The sequence below is a fragment of the Myotis lucifugus genome, unplaced genomic scaffold, assembly GCF_000147115.1.
Source record: "Myotis lucifugus unplaced genomic scaffold, Myoluc2.0 scaffold_26, whole genome shotgun sequence".
Lineage (NCBI taxonomy): Eukaryota > Metazoa > Chordata > Mammalia > Chiroptera > Vespertilionidae > Myotis > Myotis lucifugus.
In genome coordinates this window covers 4,085,737-4,100,910 of record NW_005871074.1, presented here as the reverse complement: position 1 = coordinate 4,100,910, position 15,174 = coordinate 4,085,737, and the positions used below count along the sequence as shown (strand labels likewise).

Sequence of the window (15,174 nt, the reverse complement as noted above, 5' to 3'; positions counted from 1 at the left end):
TTCCCAAGACTACTATAGTTGTATTTAAGAACTGACTTTTTAGGCAGTACTAATATTGTTTATGATTATTTTCATTACTTACCAGAAACAGTTGCTATTTATTTATATAGCAAAAACTCTTAACATGGCAAACATTATGTTCCAGGCAATGGTCTAAGTATTTACAAATATTAACTCCTGAAACAGCATCAAAATAATTAGTTTCTTAACTGCCTCTATATACTTAAGAGAAAATGTAACAAAAACATTTTAGGGTAAGCAAGAGTTGCAGATTAAGCAAACCTCTAATTCTTATTCATTAGCCTGAATAATGAAACAGATTATTACTTACTGAGAGCTTTAAGATAAACTGGGCAAATTTAAACCAGAAAAATAATGAATTCAATTTAGGAACAAATCCATGAATCACTGGTACTGGTGATTTGCATGCATATAGCAATTATGATAGTAATATAATAACTAAACAGTAACTGATAGTGACATGATAACCAAACTGCCACCCATAAACCCCCACAACTCATTGTTTTAAGCAAATTAAAAACACTCCCTCATTCATTCAATCATTCAGTAGGTTCTTTTTAAAAATATATATATTTTATTGATTTTTTTACAGAGAGGAAGGGAGAGGGATAGAGTGAAAAACATCGATGAGAGAGAAACATAGATCAGCTGCCTCCTGCACACCCCCTACTGGGGATGTGCCTGCAACCAAGGTACATGCCCTTGACTGGAATCAAACCTGGGACCCTTCAGTCCGCAGGCCGATGCTCTCTCCACTGAGCCAAACCGGTTAGGGTTCAGTAGGTTCTTAAGAGCAAGAACTAGCCCTGGCCTGTGTTTCTTAGTGGTTAGAGCGTAGGCCCACTTTGGCATACGGGTTTGATTCCTGGTCCAGGGCATGTGTGGCAGGAGGCAACAGATGGATGTGTCTCTCTCACATTCGTGTTTCTCTCTCTTTCTCTTTCTCTCCCCCTCTCCCCCCTCTCCCTCTCCTCAAATGGAAAAAAAAAATCCTCAGGTGAGGATTAACAAAAATAAATAAATAAATAAATAAATAAATGAAAATTTAAAAAGAACAACAACTATGTTCCTAGCACTGTGCTAGCCCCTGGTGATAGAATAATGCACCAGACAGACATGACTTTGTGGAATTACAGTGTGAAGATGTGAAATGCTAAATGTGCACCTATGACCACTCAATTAAAAATCCCTCTGGGTGAGGACAAAATTAAAATGCAGAAATAAAAATCTAATATGCTCAAAAGTTGAACTGAGATTATTTTGGCTTCTGTCCTACAAACAAAACCAAGATAAATTATAAATACATAAAATATTCAAAGTATATGTTCTGTGTGATAGAATGCAGAAAGTTTGCTACTTATTCATTCATATTTGTTGACATTCTTGCAGTTTAATGTCTCAGCGTTTATACCAACTCCTGAAATATTATAGAACTAGCAGTCACAAAAATAATCCTATAAAAAGTAAACCTACTTCTCCATTTTAAAGGTAGCTCTAGTCAATTTTAAATATAATTGTTTGTTAATATATTTTGGAAGTAATTGAATAGAAAGCCTGTACCCCTAGAAAACATAACCACATATTCAGGCCGTGTGTAAGCTGAGTCCTCAGAACCCTGCGTGTGGGTCTTAATAGGCAGTAATTTCCCATTTCTTATTTCCTCGAGTGGCCAGAAATAGAGTGACTTTTTCAATGAAACCATCAGTCATTACTTAAAGAAGAGGCTTTTAGTTACAAATGTACCATGAAACATGACAATTCCAAAGATGTCCATTATTCGCTTAATTTGTCAAGGGAGTTTTCGATAAAGCACTGCTATATTCATAATCACAAACTAGATTCTTAAAGGTCCCAAGTAGGGAACATTTTTTATATTTTAGAGTGAGTTGACATACTAATACTAGCAAAAGCCTGTGGCTCTTCCAAAGGGTTATTTCTCTCTGTGAGTCAATGTGAGACTTGTAGGACCACTCGGGGATGAACGAATTGTTCTCTAGCTTCGGTTGTGACTTATCTCGCTCAAGAGCAGCAGTGTTATTCAGCGGTTGTGCCATCCAGCTGCTGATGAGTTTCATGGAAACGAATCCCCAAAGGGCATCTGTGTTAAGGTCAGCAGCGATTTTATAAAACACTAGAGGCCCAGTGCATGAAATTTGTGCACTGGGGGAGGGGGGTGTCCCTCAGCCCAGCCTGCACCCTCTCCAATCTGGGACATCCCTCTCACAATCCAGGACTGCTGGCTCCCAACCACTCACCTGCCTACCTGCCTGATTGCCCATAACCTCTTCCGCCTGCCAGCCTGATTGACGCCTAACTGTTCCCCTGACAGCCCGATCACCCCCAACTGACCTCTCCTGCAGGCCTGGTTGCCCCCAACTTCCCTCCCCTGCCAGCCTGGTTGCCCCTAACTGCCCTCCTCTGCAGGCCTGATCCGCCTGCCAACTGCCCTCCCCTGCCAGACATCATGTGGCAGCCATCTTTGACCACATGGGGCAGCCATCTTGTGTGTTTGAGTGATGGTCAATTTGCATACTGGTTGTAACTAATTAGCATATCCTGGCTAATTAGCCTATCCCTCTCTTATATAGGATGTATCTAAAGTGACAAAAGAGCCCCCAGATCTGTTACAGCTGCCTCTCTGGAATCCTGAGGTGTCAGAGGTAGAGGGGACCTGATGTTTTTTCCAAGAGGTACGTCTAGATGTCTAGATGCAGGTCCCCAGAAGTCAGCTGCCACTACGCATCTGGCTACAGGGAGTGTTAGTCCCAGACCGGCATGCTCAGGGCAAAGCAGGGAGCTGGCTGTGTCCTGCCTCCTCAGATGCTTTCAGGAGATGGAATGAAGTATGCCTCCTCTCAGTGGAGGGGGCAGGGAAGCACGGAAACATGTCTTTACCTGGGAGAGTGTGACCAGTCACCGAATTCAGATGCGGGGCTTTCACTGAGCTTTTTAAGTTTGGGGAATCTCTATTCTGTACTCAGTAGCACACTGTACTGTAAGTGGCGACATTTGCCCCCTGTGCAGGGTCCAATTTAGAGGCACTACTTGGTAGAAGGAGTCTCATGTAGATCTGATCTGAGAGGACAATGAACCCGCAGAGATCTTGGGGTCTATGCTCTCCATTCTGTCCCTTTCGTTTCTGTGATTCCTGGGGAAAGGTAATACCTGTTTGAAGGGGTGTAAGTAATATACACAACATTTAAAACTCTAATGGTACCTTCCAAGTGTCAATTATACAAAATAACCAGTGACATTTTTCTTTCCTGTCAGGTGAAGGACAACTGAAGACACACTACAATCAACATGAGAAAAACAAAAAACAACCCTTAAAACAGAAGTCCCCATTTCCATTCAATTCAATATATGGAAAATTATGTATTTCTATTGCCATTCAACTCAGTATTCAAATAACTGGTTTTCTCTTGACAAACCCACCAGCTTATTTCCATAATTTCTGCATGTATAACTCTTTCCCAAAATGGAAAATGTATGAGCAGTTCCCTCCCCAGGCCCTAGGGAAGATGCCAAGTATACAGCAAGGTAACCTCACTGAAACAAATTATAATCACAATCTATTTTCTGTATTTGAACTAATTTTTTTCTGGAGGCAATATAGCAGCCTTCGATATTTTTCTCAGAAATAGATGACACAAATTTTCAATAGTACTATTTTAACTGTTTATAAAAGTCAACCATATAATGGGTTCAAGGCAAGCTCCCCTTTTTTAATTTATTTGAAAAGGATTTAAATGAAGAATTTAAGGAATACTACAAGTTTAAATAATGAAATATTGGATTTAACAGAAATACTGTCAGTGTGTTGGCAGAGAAGAGAGAATAAACCAAAATAATATAAAAGCAGATTTGACACACATACACAAAATAATGTCTGCTTAATATGCAAATGAAAAATTGTGTTAGACAATGAATTTACTATATTTCACAACACAATTGGAGCATGCTCCAATAAAATCAATTCATAACCTACCATGACCTATCTTTGTAGCTCAGGAAACAAAATAGTAAACAAAAGTAAACAAATGATTCTAATTCATTTATTCTATAAATATCTGCATGCAAGTCCTCTACTAGGCATTGGGTGCAAAATGTTCTTCACCATCAAGACATGGAGATATGGAATGGGAAGGTTATATCTAAAAGAACTAATTGGCACATATTTTGAAAAATTAAGTGTGTGTGTGTGTGTGTGTGTGTGTGTGCATGTATGTCTGTGTGTTATTTAAAATAAAAGTGGACAAAATCTGTTATTGTGCCAACCTGTTAACACATCATCACAAGTGTCCCTCCCTTCTCCAAAAATGAGTATATTTATAGATCCAAGTTCAGGCTAAACTTCAGGTTAAAAATTTCCAGCTGATCTCTTTATGAATGTGTTACATATTTGGCATCCAAATCTCACCAGTGATCCAAAGCTATAGGATTTATTCCAAATAAATATTTGATATGCATTCTCAGCAACATGATAATTACTTACAAAGAACCTCTGTGTATAAGACCTTGTGAAAAGAGTTATAGTGTTGATAAAGTTATCTTATGAAAGACTAAAATTCGGATAACATTGATGTAGATATACATAGCAAGAAGATATCATTAGATGAACAGGATGAACAAACACTGAAAAATGCTTAGATAGTATTAATATTTAAGCCCATAAAATCGATCATCTATTCCTCACTCTGTATGCAGCACAATAAAAACACTAGTCCTCATAATGACCACATGAATTACAGAGTATTATTTTCCACAATGAGTACATGTGGAAACTGAGGTGTGAAGTTTTAGTCACTATCAGAGTGGGAGGTGGTGCCGCCAGGGCTCATATCATGTCATGGGAGGACAGGGCCAGAGCCTCTCAACCGCTGCTGTGATCTAATGAAAACCAGCAGCTCCCTATGTTGGAACAAATGCTAACAGTCCCTAAGCCAGGCCACTGCCATTCAAGTGTCCCAGAAACCTCAATGTGGTGCTGCTGTGATGGTCCGTATTGTACCGTATTCCAACACAAGAAGTCTAATATTGCCTGCTGGTTCAGAAAGAACAGAGCTGGGTTTTCTTCTTAGTGACAACACTTAAAAAAAAGGAACTTTTATTTTTAAGGTGAATATGCCAGATTTGGGAAGAAGGCAAAATACTGTTCAGTTCCAGAATGCTGACAAAAGTCAGGCTCTTGCTGCTTTGGAAAAGGTTGGATCAAAAGTGTCAGGAATGAGTCAACACCCAGGAGGGCAGAATCCAAGTATGTCCTTTGTAGGAAAATCTTGTTTCATCCCATCCCCTGTGAAATACCTAGATGCAGATTCAAATGTCATCCACACTTTGTACTTCCTTCACTCCAGTAGGTTTGGAGAGAAGTAAAAATATGCTCTTTAGCATAAATATAAGTCAAACTTTGAATCATCAGGATGATGATTTCAAATGTTCACTTGGGTTTACCGATCAACCTTAACTGAGGTCACAAATAGAGATGACGATGGCCTCCATTCAAAAAAGTCTTCCTACTGTATACTCATATATTATATGAATATATAAAACAAACACAAAGTAATTCTTTCATTTAAACATCTATAGCCCTTAAAGTAGTATACACTCATAAGTGGAAAGTAGACTCTTCAAGGCTGGGGCAAGGGGTGGGAGAGAAGACAAAGGGACAGTCCACAAAAAAGTTTGTTTTCATATTCCAACATGTCAAGCAGAATTCAAGTGTTCTCACACTCTAGGCACAAGATCCACAACATTTATTGTTCATAAACCAACTCACGCTAAACATAATTCAAATGTTCACATAGAGGTGCACATGTTCACATGGTAGGCGCAGTGTAGGCACTGTAGTATGTTGTGTCTAAAATGAGTTTCCTTATCCTACATCAACTAGTCTCAGAGCAAGTTACAATCCTAACTGCCCTCTCATATTCAGAAAGTCCAAGGAATAAGATGAGGAGAGGGGAGAAGAGACACATTCAGGGACAACTAGAAACTTTAAGTCCTGATAAAGTTAAAAATGGAAAAGAACACTCAATTCACAGAGTACCTATTTCTAAACATTAAATAGAAACATATGTATTTATCTCTATTTTTTTAAAAAGCTCTCTTGTTAGCATTAGTTTTCTTTTATGTACCTGTTGTCTACCTCCTTCATTTTTTCTTTTTGATTTTTGAATGCATTTCTTATCAGTTCACATGTGTGGTTTCCTATTACTATATACAAATGAAAATTCCTAATAAATAACATACTAAACAGCTAAGATCCAAAACTCTAAGTTGTAAAACATTAGGACTTTAAGAGAGAAAAATTTTATGCATAATTAATATTCAAATTTTGCCTTGCATTAGGTGAAATGACATTTTTTGAAAAACATAAAACGTAAGAATTTGAACTTTCAATTTTGGAGTAGTTATATATAAGACATTCAGTATTCCATACATTTCACTATATTTATAAATGTCTTTGTTCAGGAAAAAAAATCATTCTAAATTGAATTAAGACATTTCCTTTTAAAGATTTGTTTTAGATTCATTATGGAATAGCTAAGAAGACTACCATGTCTTTTAAAAAATGCCATTTGTCTCCACAATTGTGAGATTAAATGCAATAAACAGATGAGTTACAATCACAAGCACAAATCTACACGCTTTAAAAAACTGGCTTTATCTATATTTAACCTTATTTATAAAATAATATAGACCATTCAAAATGAGATGCATTTTCACTTGATAATAAAATTCACACTTACTAAAACTACTAGAAAAAACTGAATTGATGTAGTATGTGAAACTGACAAAATTTTTTCTAAGTATCAGTCCATAAAATAAAGCTGGGATTACTCACCAATCACCAATATTTCCTACTCAAATCTCTGTAATCTCTGTAGAAATATGGTGGATAAGATAAAGCATGATAACAGCTTGCTAGCTTGTCCAATAAAAATAAAAATTACCTATTGTGATATAAATGTACAACTCTCTCTCCAAGGGAAAATGTTCATTGCCCTGGCTCTCTAACTTTATGCTGAATTCATTTTATATGGATATCATATGACCTGATCTATTTATTGGAGAAAATGCCACTTTCTCAATGATTTCCTAGCTCACTTTCGTTTTCTATATTACTTTAACCTCATTTAATTACCAACACTTATAAAAAATTTTTAAGTTGTTATTATTATATTAGTTAATATCACATGCAAAGCATAAAGAGCTCAGATATTAAACTATATGAAACTAACACTATTCAGTCATGTATGACCCCAAAATTTGACAATTTCATATGGTTTAACATAATAAAACATTCTCTAACTCTCACATCATTGAAACGGAAACTCAACAGCTGCCCTGAGGAGCCAGCTGCCTGCCTCCTGAAGCTGTGAAATGAAGGGTTTGGGACACCGTGGCCGAGCAAAGGCTACCGACTTCCCATCAGCGATACCTTTCTGGGACCAATGTGAACAATACTGAGCTTTGAAAAGAGAATGGGAGTAATGTAATGGGAGTAACTCACAATGAAGATGACAAGTGCAGGTGGAATAAATAATGAGCAAATAATAGGGACTACATGACAGTGTTACCATATTAGCCCATGATCCGAAAGTATTAGTCATTCAAACCCATTTTCAAAAATGTGTAACTCAATCAAAGCAGGGATGTTAAGCATGTTACCCAGGGGTTGAGGATGGAGAATGAAGAAATGAAAACAAATGTGTCAGTAAGGACCCTTTGTTCAATTTCCATGCTTGCTCATATAATTTTGGAATGCCATAGGGAAACTTAAATGTGACTACATCTCTCTGTGGGTTCTGCCTGAACGTATTCAGAAGGCATTGCTGTAAGAGGCAACTGAAAGGTGCTGGGTTCTCTGGGGAAAAGCTGCTGGTTACAATTAATCTCACAGATGTCCCCTTGCAAGTTGACACCTGCATTGTCCTCATTGGGACGATGTTTCAGCAGATTGATACAGAATTCCTCAGGAATTCGGGCTATTTGGTCAAGCTGGAAAACAAGCCCCTGTTGAAGCAGCTAACTCATGAAATCTGGACCCTCTTCTTCCCCAGCGGTTGCCAGAATATCGAAGTCACTTAAGAAAAGAAAAAAGGAGACATTCTTTGGGGAATAGCAGTGTGATGCTCTTGGAGCACCCTCTGGAGGCCACAGCAAGGTGACACTGGGAAGAGGAAGAAAGAAATCTGATCATCTCGGGCCTCCCAGAGGATGAACTCCACAGATCTCACTTGAGTTGGACTCAAAAATGCACTGGTTCAATCTTAATCGAGGCAGCATAAGAAAGATGCATAATTAATTTATAGTTTAAAAAAGCAAAGTAAGTCCAAGGTGTAACAAAATTCTCAAGTAATTATTTCTAAATTTAAAAAAGAAGACATGTACTGATCAGTGTTATTTGCAGCCTTCATTCTGAATTTTGGGGAGAATTTATTGCAGAGGCATCTTTTAGGAATTAAAAGAAAGGTATGTGGAAACAATATTTTCATGAACAACAACATATAAGTAAACAAAATTATACAGGGTATTGTTAATTGTCAAATTTTTAAAGTAGTCAGCCTTGTTTATTAAAACTGAGAATAAATTAAGCTGTATCTTCTTTTCTAACACCTTACTTTTTCTAAAGCAACAAACACTGACATCTATTGGCATTTTGGTAGCTTTCCTTTTTTTATCTATTAAAACTCGTGCAAGGACACACACGTGCAGACATGCGTAGGATTAGGGTGAATCCAAAACATCACTTATTTCTTTGGGGAAATTTCATTTTATGTACCTAATAGCATATTTAATAGATATTATTTTCAAAATCTGTGTTTTAAGCTAATACTATCTAATTTTTTGTATTTTCTGCTTGTCCAGAGGAGAGCTCTAGGATTAACTAACATATTAGAAGTCCATTACTTACTTTTATTTGTATGTGTATTTTTTATTTTTCAATTAAAGTTGAGATTTTATATTATTTTATAGGTTTCAGGTGTGAAGCATAGTGGTTAGACATTGATCCCCTGATAAATCTAGTACCCACTTATTTACTTATTTGAGCAAATAAAATCAACAAATTGTTGACACTTGGTTTGTTTTCTTCTGTTATAACAGAACACCATAAACTCTCAGTACTGCTGGAAAAGTCAAATCTAACATGTTAAAGAATGCTAATAAAACACCGATTTGGTAAGAATTACACTCCCAGAACCTTAAACACTACATATAGCTCTTCTAGTGAGGAGGGGGAGGAAAGAAAATAGGATGAAATGTGGATTTATTATATTCATTATTTTGGTTATATTTAGAAACACCTGCATTCAATTCTATGAGCCTCACTGGCAATATACAGTTACACTTGATAAAAAGATAGCAAAGGGCATGTTAATACACACTTTCCTTTTCAATTGCTGCAATTTGTACTAGTCCCAAAAGAGAACATGCATATTCTATATAATAATGTGAGGGTTAAGCATCAACTCTTCAGTGTGGCCAGAAAAGGAGTCATGTTTCAAACTCTTCTCATAGCTTGAAATCTCAACATTTTTCTGCCAGAGATAAAATTATGTTGCACCTCACTCTACTTTCAATATTTAGACTGAATTCCGGACTGTTTTTATTACACATATATGCACTTGTGGTATTTGACATACTTATCCACTTTTCTCTACATTTATAGGTAGTAGATATTAATATTTATACTTACTCTCATCCAAAGCCAGCTTTGAATTATTTTTTACCATAAAAGGTAGATTTTGAAAATTATATCAAATATCTGTGCAACGACACAATTTGTTTCTAAAGTAATTTTATAAACAGAGCTAACATTTATTGGGCACTTATTACATGGCGGGCAATGTTCAGAATGCTTCTACAGATCATCTTGCTGAAGACTCATAATAACTTCATGAGAATAATACTATTATCCCAATTTTGCATATAAGGAAACTCAAGCACAGAGAGATTAAGCAGCTTTCCCCTGACTATTCAGATAAGGAACAGCACAAGTAGGATTTAAACTCAGGCAATCCGGCAGCAGAGCTAACTACTAGGCTCCTCCTCTTGCTGCCTAATAGTGGGGCATTTTCCTTCTGAAAGGACAGGTGATTAAACACATAAAACACCTGTTATACTGCCTGGAACATGGTAAAAGATAACTAGTAGCCCCCTTGTTAAAAAACATGTGTCCAGCAAAGTGCCTGGCAATATTTTCTGATTATATATACTAGAGGCCCGATGCACGAAAATCGTGCAAGAGTAGGCCCTCACAGTCCCCAGCTGCCTCAAAGCCCTGTGCCCCCTCCCCCACCCACTGGTCATTCTGGAAGGTCGTTCCACCATCCAGTCTAATCAGCATATTAGCTCTTTATTATATAGGATATATATATATATTTTGCTCCCCATTCTCCTGTCCATATCATTTTATCACTTTGCAGATATGAGAATATCTCAGTTTCTCCCACTCTTTCTGCTTCAAAATAATTCTTCAAAATAAATCCCATTTCATTCTGTAAATACTACTTACTGTTTTTAATAATTACGTAAGGTAAGTGGTTACAAGTAACCAGGTTGAAACAGATCACTGGACATTCCTCGTGTTCTGTAAACACACGCTGCCCTGTTAGTGACAGGACACTTCATATCCAAGAATGTTTACAAGCACTTCAGCCTGAGGAGCCGCTTAGTTAACAAAACAGGTGGGTGATGTCATCCGGGGAGCCCAGGGCCCTGCTTCTACTCATTGGGGATACTAAGTTTCTTGAATTTTCCACCACTTGTCCTCACAAATGCCTCTTCTGTCAGCAGTGAAGGGAGACCCAATAGTTCTAGAACTGGGCTAGGCTTGATAATAAGTTTGTTCCAGGCCATTTAAGAGAGAGAGAAAACAAAAAGGAATCCTTTGCAGTGTTTTAATGAAAGGAAAACATGTCAACAAACAGGTTCAAAGGGAAGCATAGCGCCAATACCGAAAAGAAGAAAAAACACAACTTTTGGTTTTGTAATTCAGGCTTCAATAGGAAACGTTTGTTGAGCTGAATCAATAGGAAGAGCCTGGAGCATGGGAGGTCTGGCATCTAGGAGGCCCTGGATATTACAGGGCTCCTGGTTCATGGATCCATGTTGCAAAGCCCAGAATTATGCTGAGGTTGCTTATTTTGAGAAAAGAAGAGGAATTAATGGCTCCAGGGGCTTGGGACTATAAGAGCCATTATTATGGAATAGATAATGCTGTTGAACATCTGCAGCCCTACCAGTGTGTGATTTAATATTCAGTTAATTATATAAAAACTAGAGGCTCAGTGCATGAAATTTGTGCACTGGTAGGGTCCCTAGGCCTCGCCGGCGATCAGGCCAGATCGGGGCCTTCTGGCTGCTGGCCAGGGCCTCCCTTCATTCCGCACCACCCCCTGGTGGTCAGCACACGTCATAGTGAGCGACCGCTCTCCTGGTTGAACCCCCATGGGGACAATTTTGCATATTAGGCTTTTATATATATATAGATGTGGATGCTATGAAAGATAGCCATGTATGTATTACATATCGGTCACACATGGTCCATGAAAGTTAAAGAAGCCTTTTTCTCCTGAAGATTTCCCTTTGACAGATGTGTTTATGCCTCTGCCTGTGATACAGCACACAATGGGGCTGAGAGGCTGAGTTCTCTCAGCATTATACGCCCCCCCCCCCATCCCCGAATGTCGTGAGGTACTCTTACAGCATCCAAAGAAAGGCCTGGCTGTTGCATGTGTATCATGACACAAGTTTCAGTGGCTGCTTTTAGAAAGGGGTGAAATTTGGGATTGAAGGGCACTAGTACAGGAGCCGTTTGAGAGGTGGTATCCTCATCAGTCCTAATTTGGGCCAACAAGTGGCAATGCTATAGCTAGGGTATCTAAAAGCCCTTCCTTTGAGGATGCCTGAGACTAAACTGTGGGGGGGAAAAAAGGTTGAAAAAAAGTGTCTGTTTTCCCCGTACACCAGTATGGCTATCAGTTATTCATACCCCTAAAATAAGGCAAAGTACACTAGTACTTACCATTATAGGGAAAATGACAAGAAGGAGAGAGACACTGATTTCAAAGCAACACTATTGAATGCCCTGTGCTTTTAGATAATGCTAGTTTCACGTTGACCTCTTTTTGCATCAAGGAATAAATATTTGCATCAAAGAATGAAATGTCATTTATTCTATTTATATGGCTTAACAAGCACAAGCTGCCCTGGATGCGGTGAAAGTTTCCTCTCCATAGAAGACCACTACCTGATGGAAAGAGAAACAAATACACTAAAAACTACTCTAGAGACAAGTTCACCCCGATTTTTTTCAGTAAGATAGTAGAGAAAATTGCAGTGAAAGAGAATGCCAGTCCATCTAGTTTAGAGTTGTGGGGCTGGAAAGCGGAGCAAGAGCCACCAAGGAAGCTCTTGAACCCGAGTCAAAGAGAGAACATCAGGTAGATTAGATGTGCAGGGCACAGAAACACCTGCTCGCTCTTAAGTCTCCCCCCCCCCCCCGCCCGAACTATCTGCTTATCTGCAATGCCTGTGTCAAGGCACTGCTGCTAGGAACCCTTGACAAAATGCTAGCCTGTTACTGGAAAGGGATGCTTGCTACTTTAAAACATGGCTCCATCTTTAAATCTTCAGACCACCGACAGAGGACCATAGAAACTTCTGAAAGCATAGTATTCACAGGCAAGACAGAGGACACCTAAAGGGCTCTACCAAAAACTCTTTGCAACTTTACAGTTTGAGACTTCTGAGACTTCTGTAATTCACTATGATGACCTTTGACAGGGCAGTAGAGAAAGTCACAGAGACGTTGCTAATCCAGCTCCCCATCCCATACCTTGTTGAATGAAATACTATCTGTTATCTCCAAACATAGGACAAAAGTAAAGAAATTTTCAGTACACCCTCATTATGGCTAATGAAAGGTAATTAAGGTGAATCCGATCAGCAGTGTCTTATTATAGAAGCATGCACAGGAATGGTCAGTAGCCAAACAATTACTCTCTGTTCAATTTCTATTTTGCTCAAAACCTGCTTGAGGTCATTGCCAACATGCCAGGTTCTGAAATGCTATCGGTGATGCCAATAAGAAGACGAGGCAAATTTTGTTTTCTTCCTGCAAGGAACAGGCAAGTACTTCTGCTTTATCTTCTTCAGCCACAGTATTACCAAGGGCTATTCAATTAGTTCTTCAGAAGTACTGTATAAAAAGTGCTGGGGGATGCTCTATGTGACTTATGGCAGTAAAAAAAGTAGTCTTTATATTTGTCCCCTTCCTCTTTTTTAAGCATCTTTTTCACTCAATCACTCATAAACAACTATTTACTTAGGAAGCCTCCTCTGTCCAAGACAATATCTAAAGCATCAGCTCCTATCAGCGAAATCTAAGGTGAAACTGTCATTCATGTCCGCGTTGATTATCAAATGCAAGATTGGTCTCTAGAAAGCCTCAACTGTCATTTCATTCTATTATGTAAACAGTAAGCAGCTGGGTTCAAAAATTCAGGTAAGCTTTTGCTTTGGGCATCTCTTGGGACCTAAATGGACCATATGTTTATTTATCAAGGAGCTCCTCAAAACTAGAACTAAGCCGAAAGTTTGAGAACTTATTTGGAACAGACCTGATTCCTGCAACCGGGCTAGATTTTATCTGCTTCACTGGCCTCTAGGAATCCCTGATCGGAGTTCCAATCCCGCAGGAATGAATCAGGAGGAAGGAACGCACACACCGAGACTCCACACCTCCCGCCCCTCTGCCCAAAATACCTAAACTCAACCGCTCAGGCGGCCTCTCTCTACGGGTTCTTCCCAGCCCCGCACACCCCTGGGAGAACCGTTCCCGCTTCTCTCGCTAGAGGGCAGGCGGGGCCCGTGCAAAGCCCTCCAGGCTCCGGACACGCGCGCACCAGCCTCCGCTCCAGCACTCCAGGTCCCGCTCCCGGGCTCGGCACGGCTAAGGCGCTGGTAAAAGGCCGCACCTGGGAGCGCTGTCCATCCCGGACCCTCGGAGAGCGCGATCCCGGGCTGCCACCCCTAGCCCCGCGCGCCGGGTGCGGGCGCCCAGGTGGGGCTGGGCGCCCAGGTAAGGGGCGGCGCCATGGAGGGAGTGAACCGCCCCGCTCGGCAAACGCCCGGGAGCTGGGCCAGGCGCCCCGAGCGCGGGGCGCGGGCGGGCGAGAGAAAAGCGAAGGCACCGGTGGAGGAGAAGGAGGAGAAGGAAGAGGAGGATCGCGGAGCCCTGGTGCGGCGCACTCACCTGGGCTCGAGCCGCCCGCCGCGGGCGCGGGCTTCTTGCCGGAGCCTCGGTCCTTCTTCTTGCCCTTCCCCTTGCCTCTGCCTTCTTTGCGCTCGGACATCTCGCCAGAGAAGTGCGCGCTCTCCGAGGACGGCTGCGGACGACGACGCGCGACAAGTTTGGTCCGAGGGCTGGAATCGGGTTTGGGAAAAGTTTGTCCCTCGAGGGGTAGAGCGACCGGGCTGCGGCGCTCGCGCAGCGCACGGAGCGTCTCCGGTGCTTCGGGAGCAGCGCGGACGCGGCGTGCGGTCCGGGCCACCTGGGACTGGCGATCGCCTGGCTCCCGGGGCTGCTCCTGTCGCCGGGGAAGTCCGCTGTTCTCGCCGCACCGGGTCCCGCCGCTGCCGGCTCCTGTCCTGGCCTCTGCCCGGCGTGCTTGCAGCCCGAAGGGGAGAGGGTTCACTGTCCAGCCCGCGCTCCCCTGCCCAGGCAGCCACCGCTCTGCGACCGCCCTCCGCGCGAGCCCGGAGTTCCAACAAGTTTTGGGGAACTCCTCGCCGGCTCTTTTTCAATTGCCCCACAGCCACCCACCTCCCGCCCGCAGGTTGGAGGCTGGCGCCTCCTTCTCACCCTCCCCTTCCCGCGCCCCCTCCCTCTTCCCTACCACACCCCCACCCCGAGGCGCGGACACGCCACCGGGAGGAGCCTGGGCTCGGCGCTCCCGGGCGCAGCCCCTTTCTCTCCCCGAGCCCGGCGGGGCCAGCGGGCGGGGGGCGGCCACGCGCCCCGCGGCTGCAGGGAACTCCCGACAGGGGTCGCTGGAACCTGCGCGGAGCAGCCGCCGCCGCCGCCGCCGCCGCGGGAAGCGACCCGAGCGGCGCTGGGAGAGCGAAGGACCGAGGGCAGGA

General features: G+C 41.6%; 1 protein-coding gene across 11 annotated transcripts in view; it reads right to left on the bottom strand.

Annotated features, from left to right (window-relative positions):
* Positions 1-14,899, bottom strand: part of NRG1 (neuregulin 1) — a 202,802-nt gene extending 187,903 nt beyond the window's left edge. For 4 of the 11 annotated variants that reach the window (XM_023751854.1, XM_023751855.1, XM_023751856.1 and 1 more), the window contains exon 1: positions 14,288-14,800. In XM_023751854.1, the coding sequence (XP_023607622.1) occupies positions 14,288-14,387 (100 nt within the window). In that variant the 5' untranslated portion in view covers positions 14,388-14,800. Of the gene's footprint in view, positions 1-14,287 lie in introns of all 11 variants that reach the window. The other 7 variants (XM_006086206.3, XM_006086197.3, XM_023751860.1 and 4 more) reach the window with 4 other exon arrangements.
* Between the last annotated feature and the right edge of the window lie 275 nt (positions 14,900-15,174).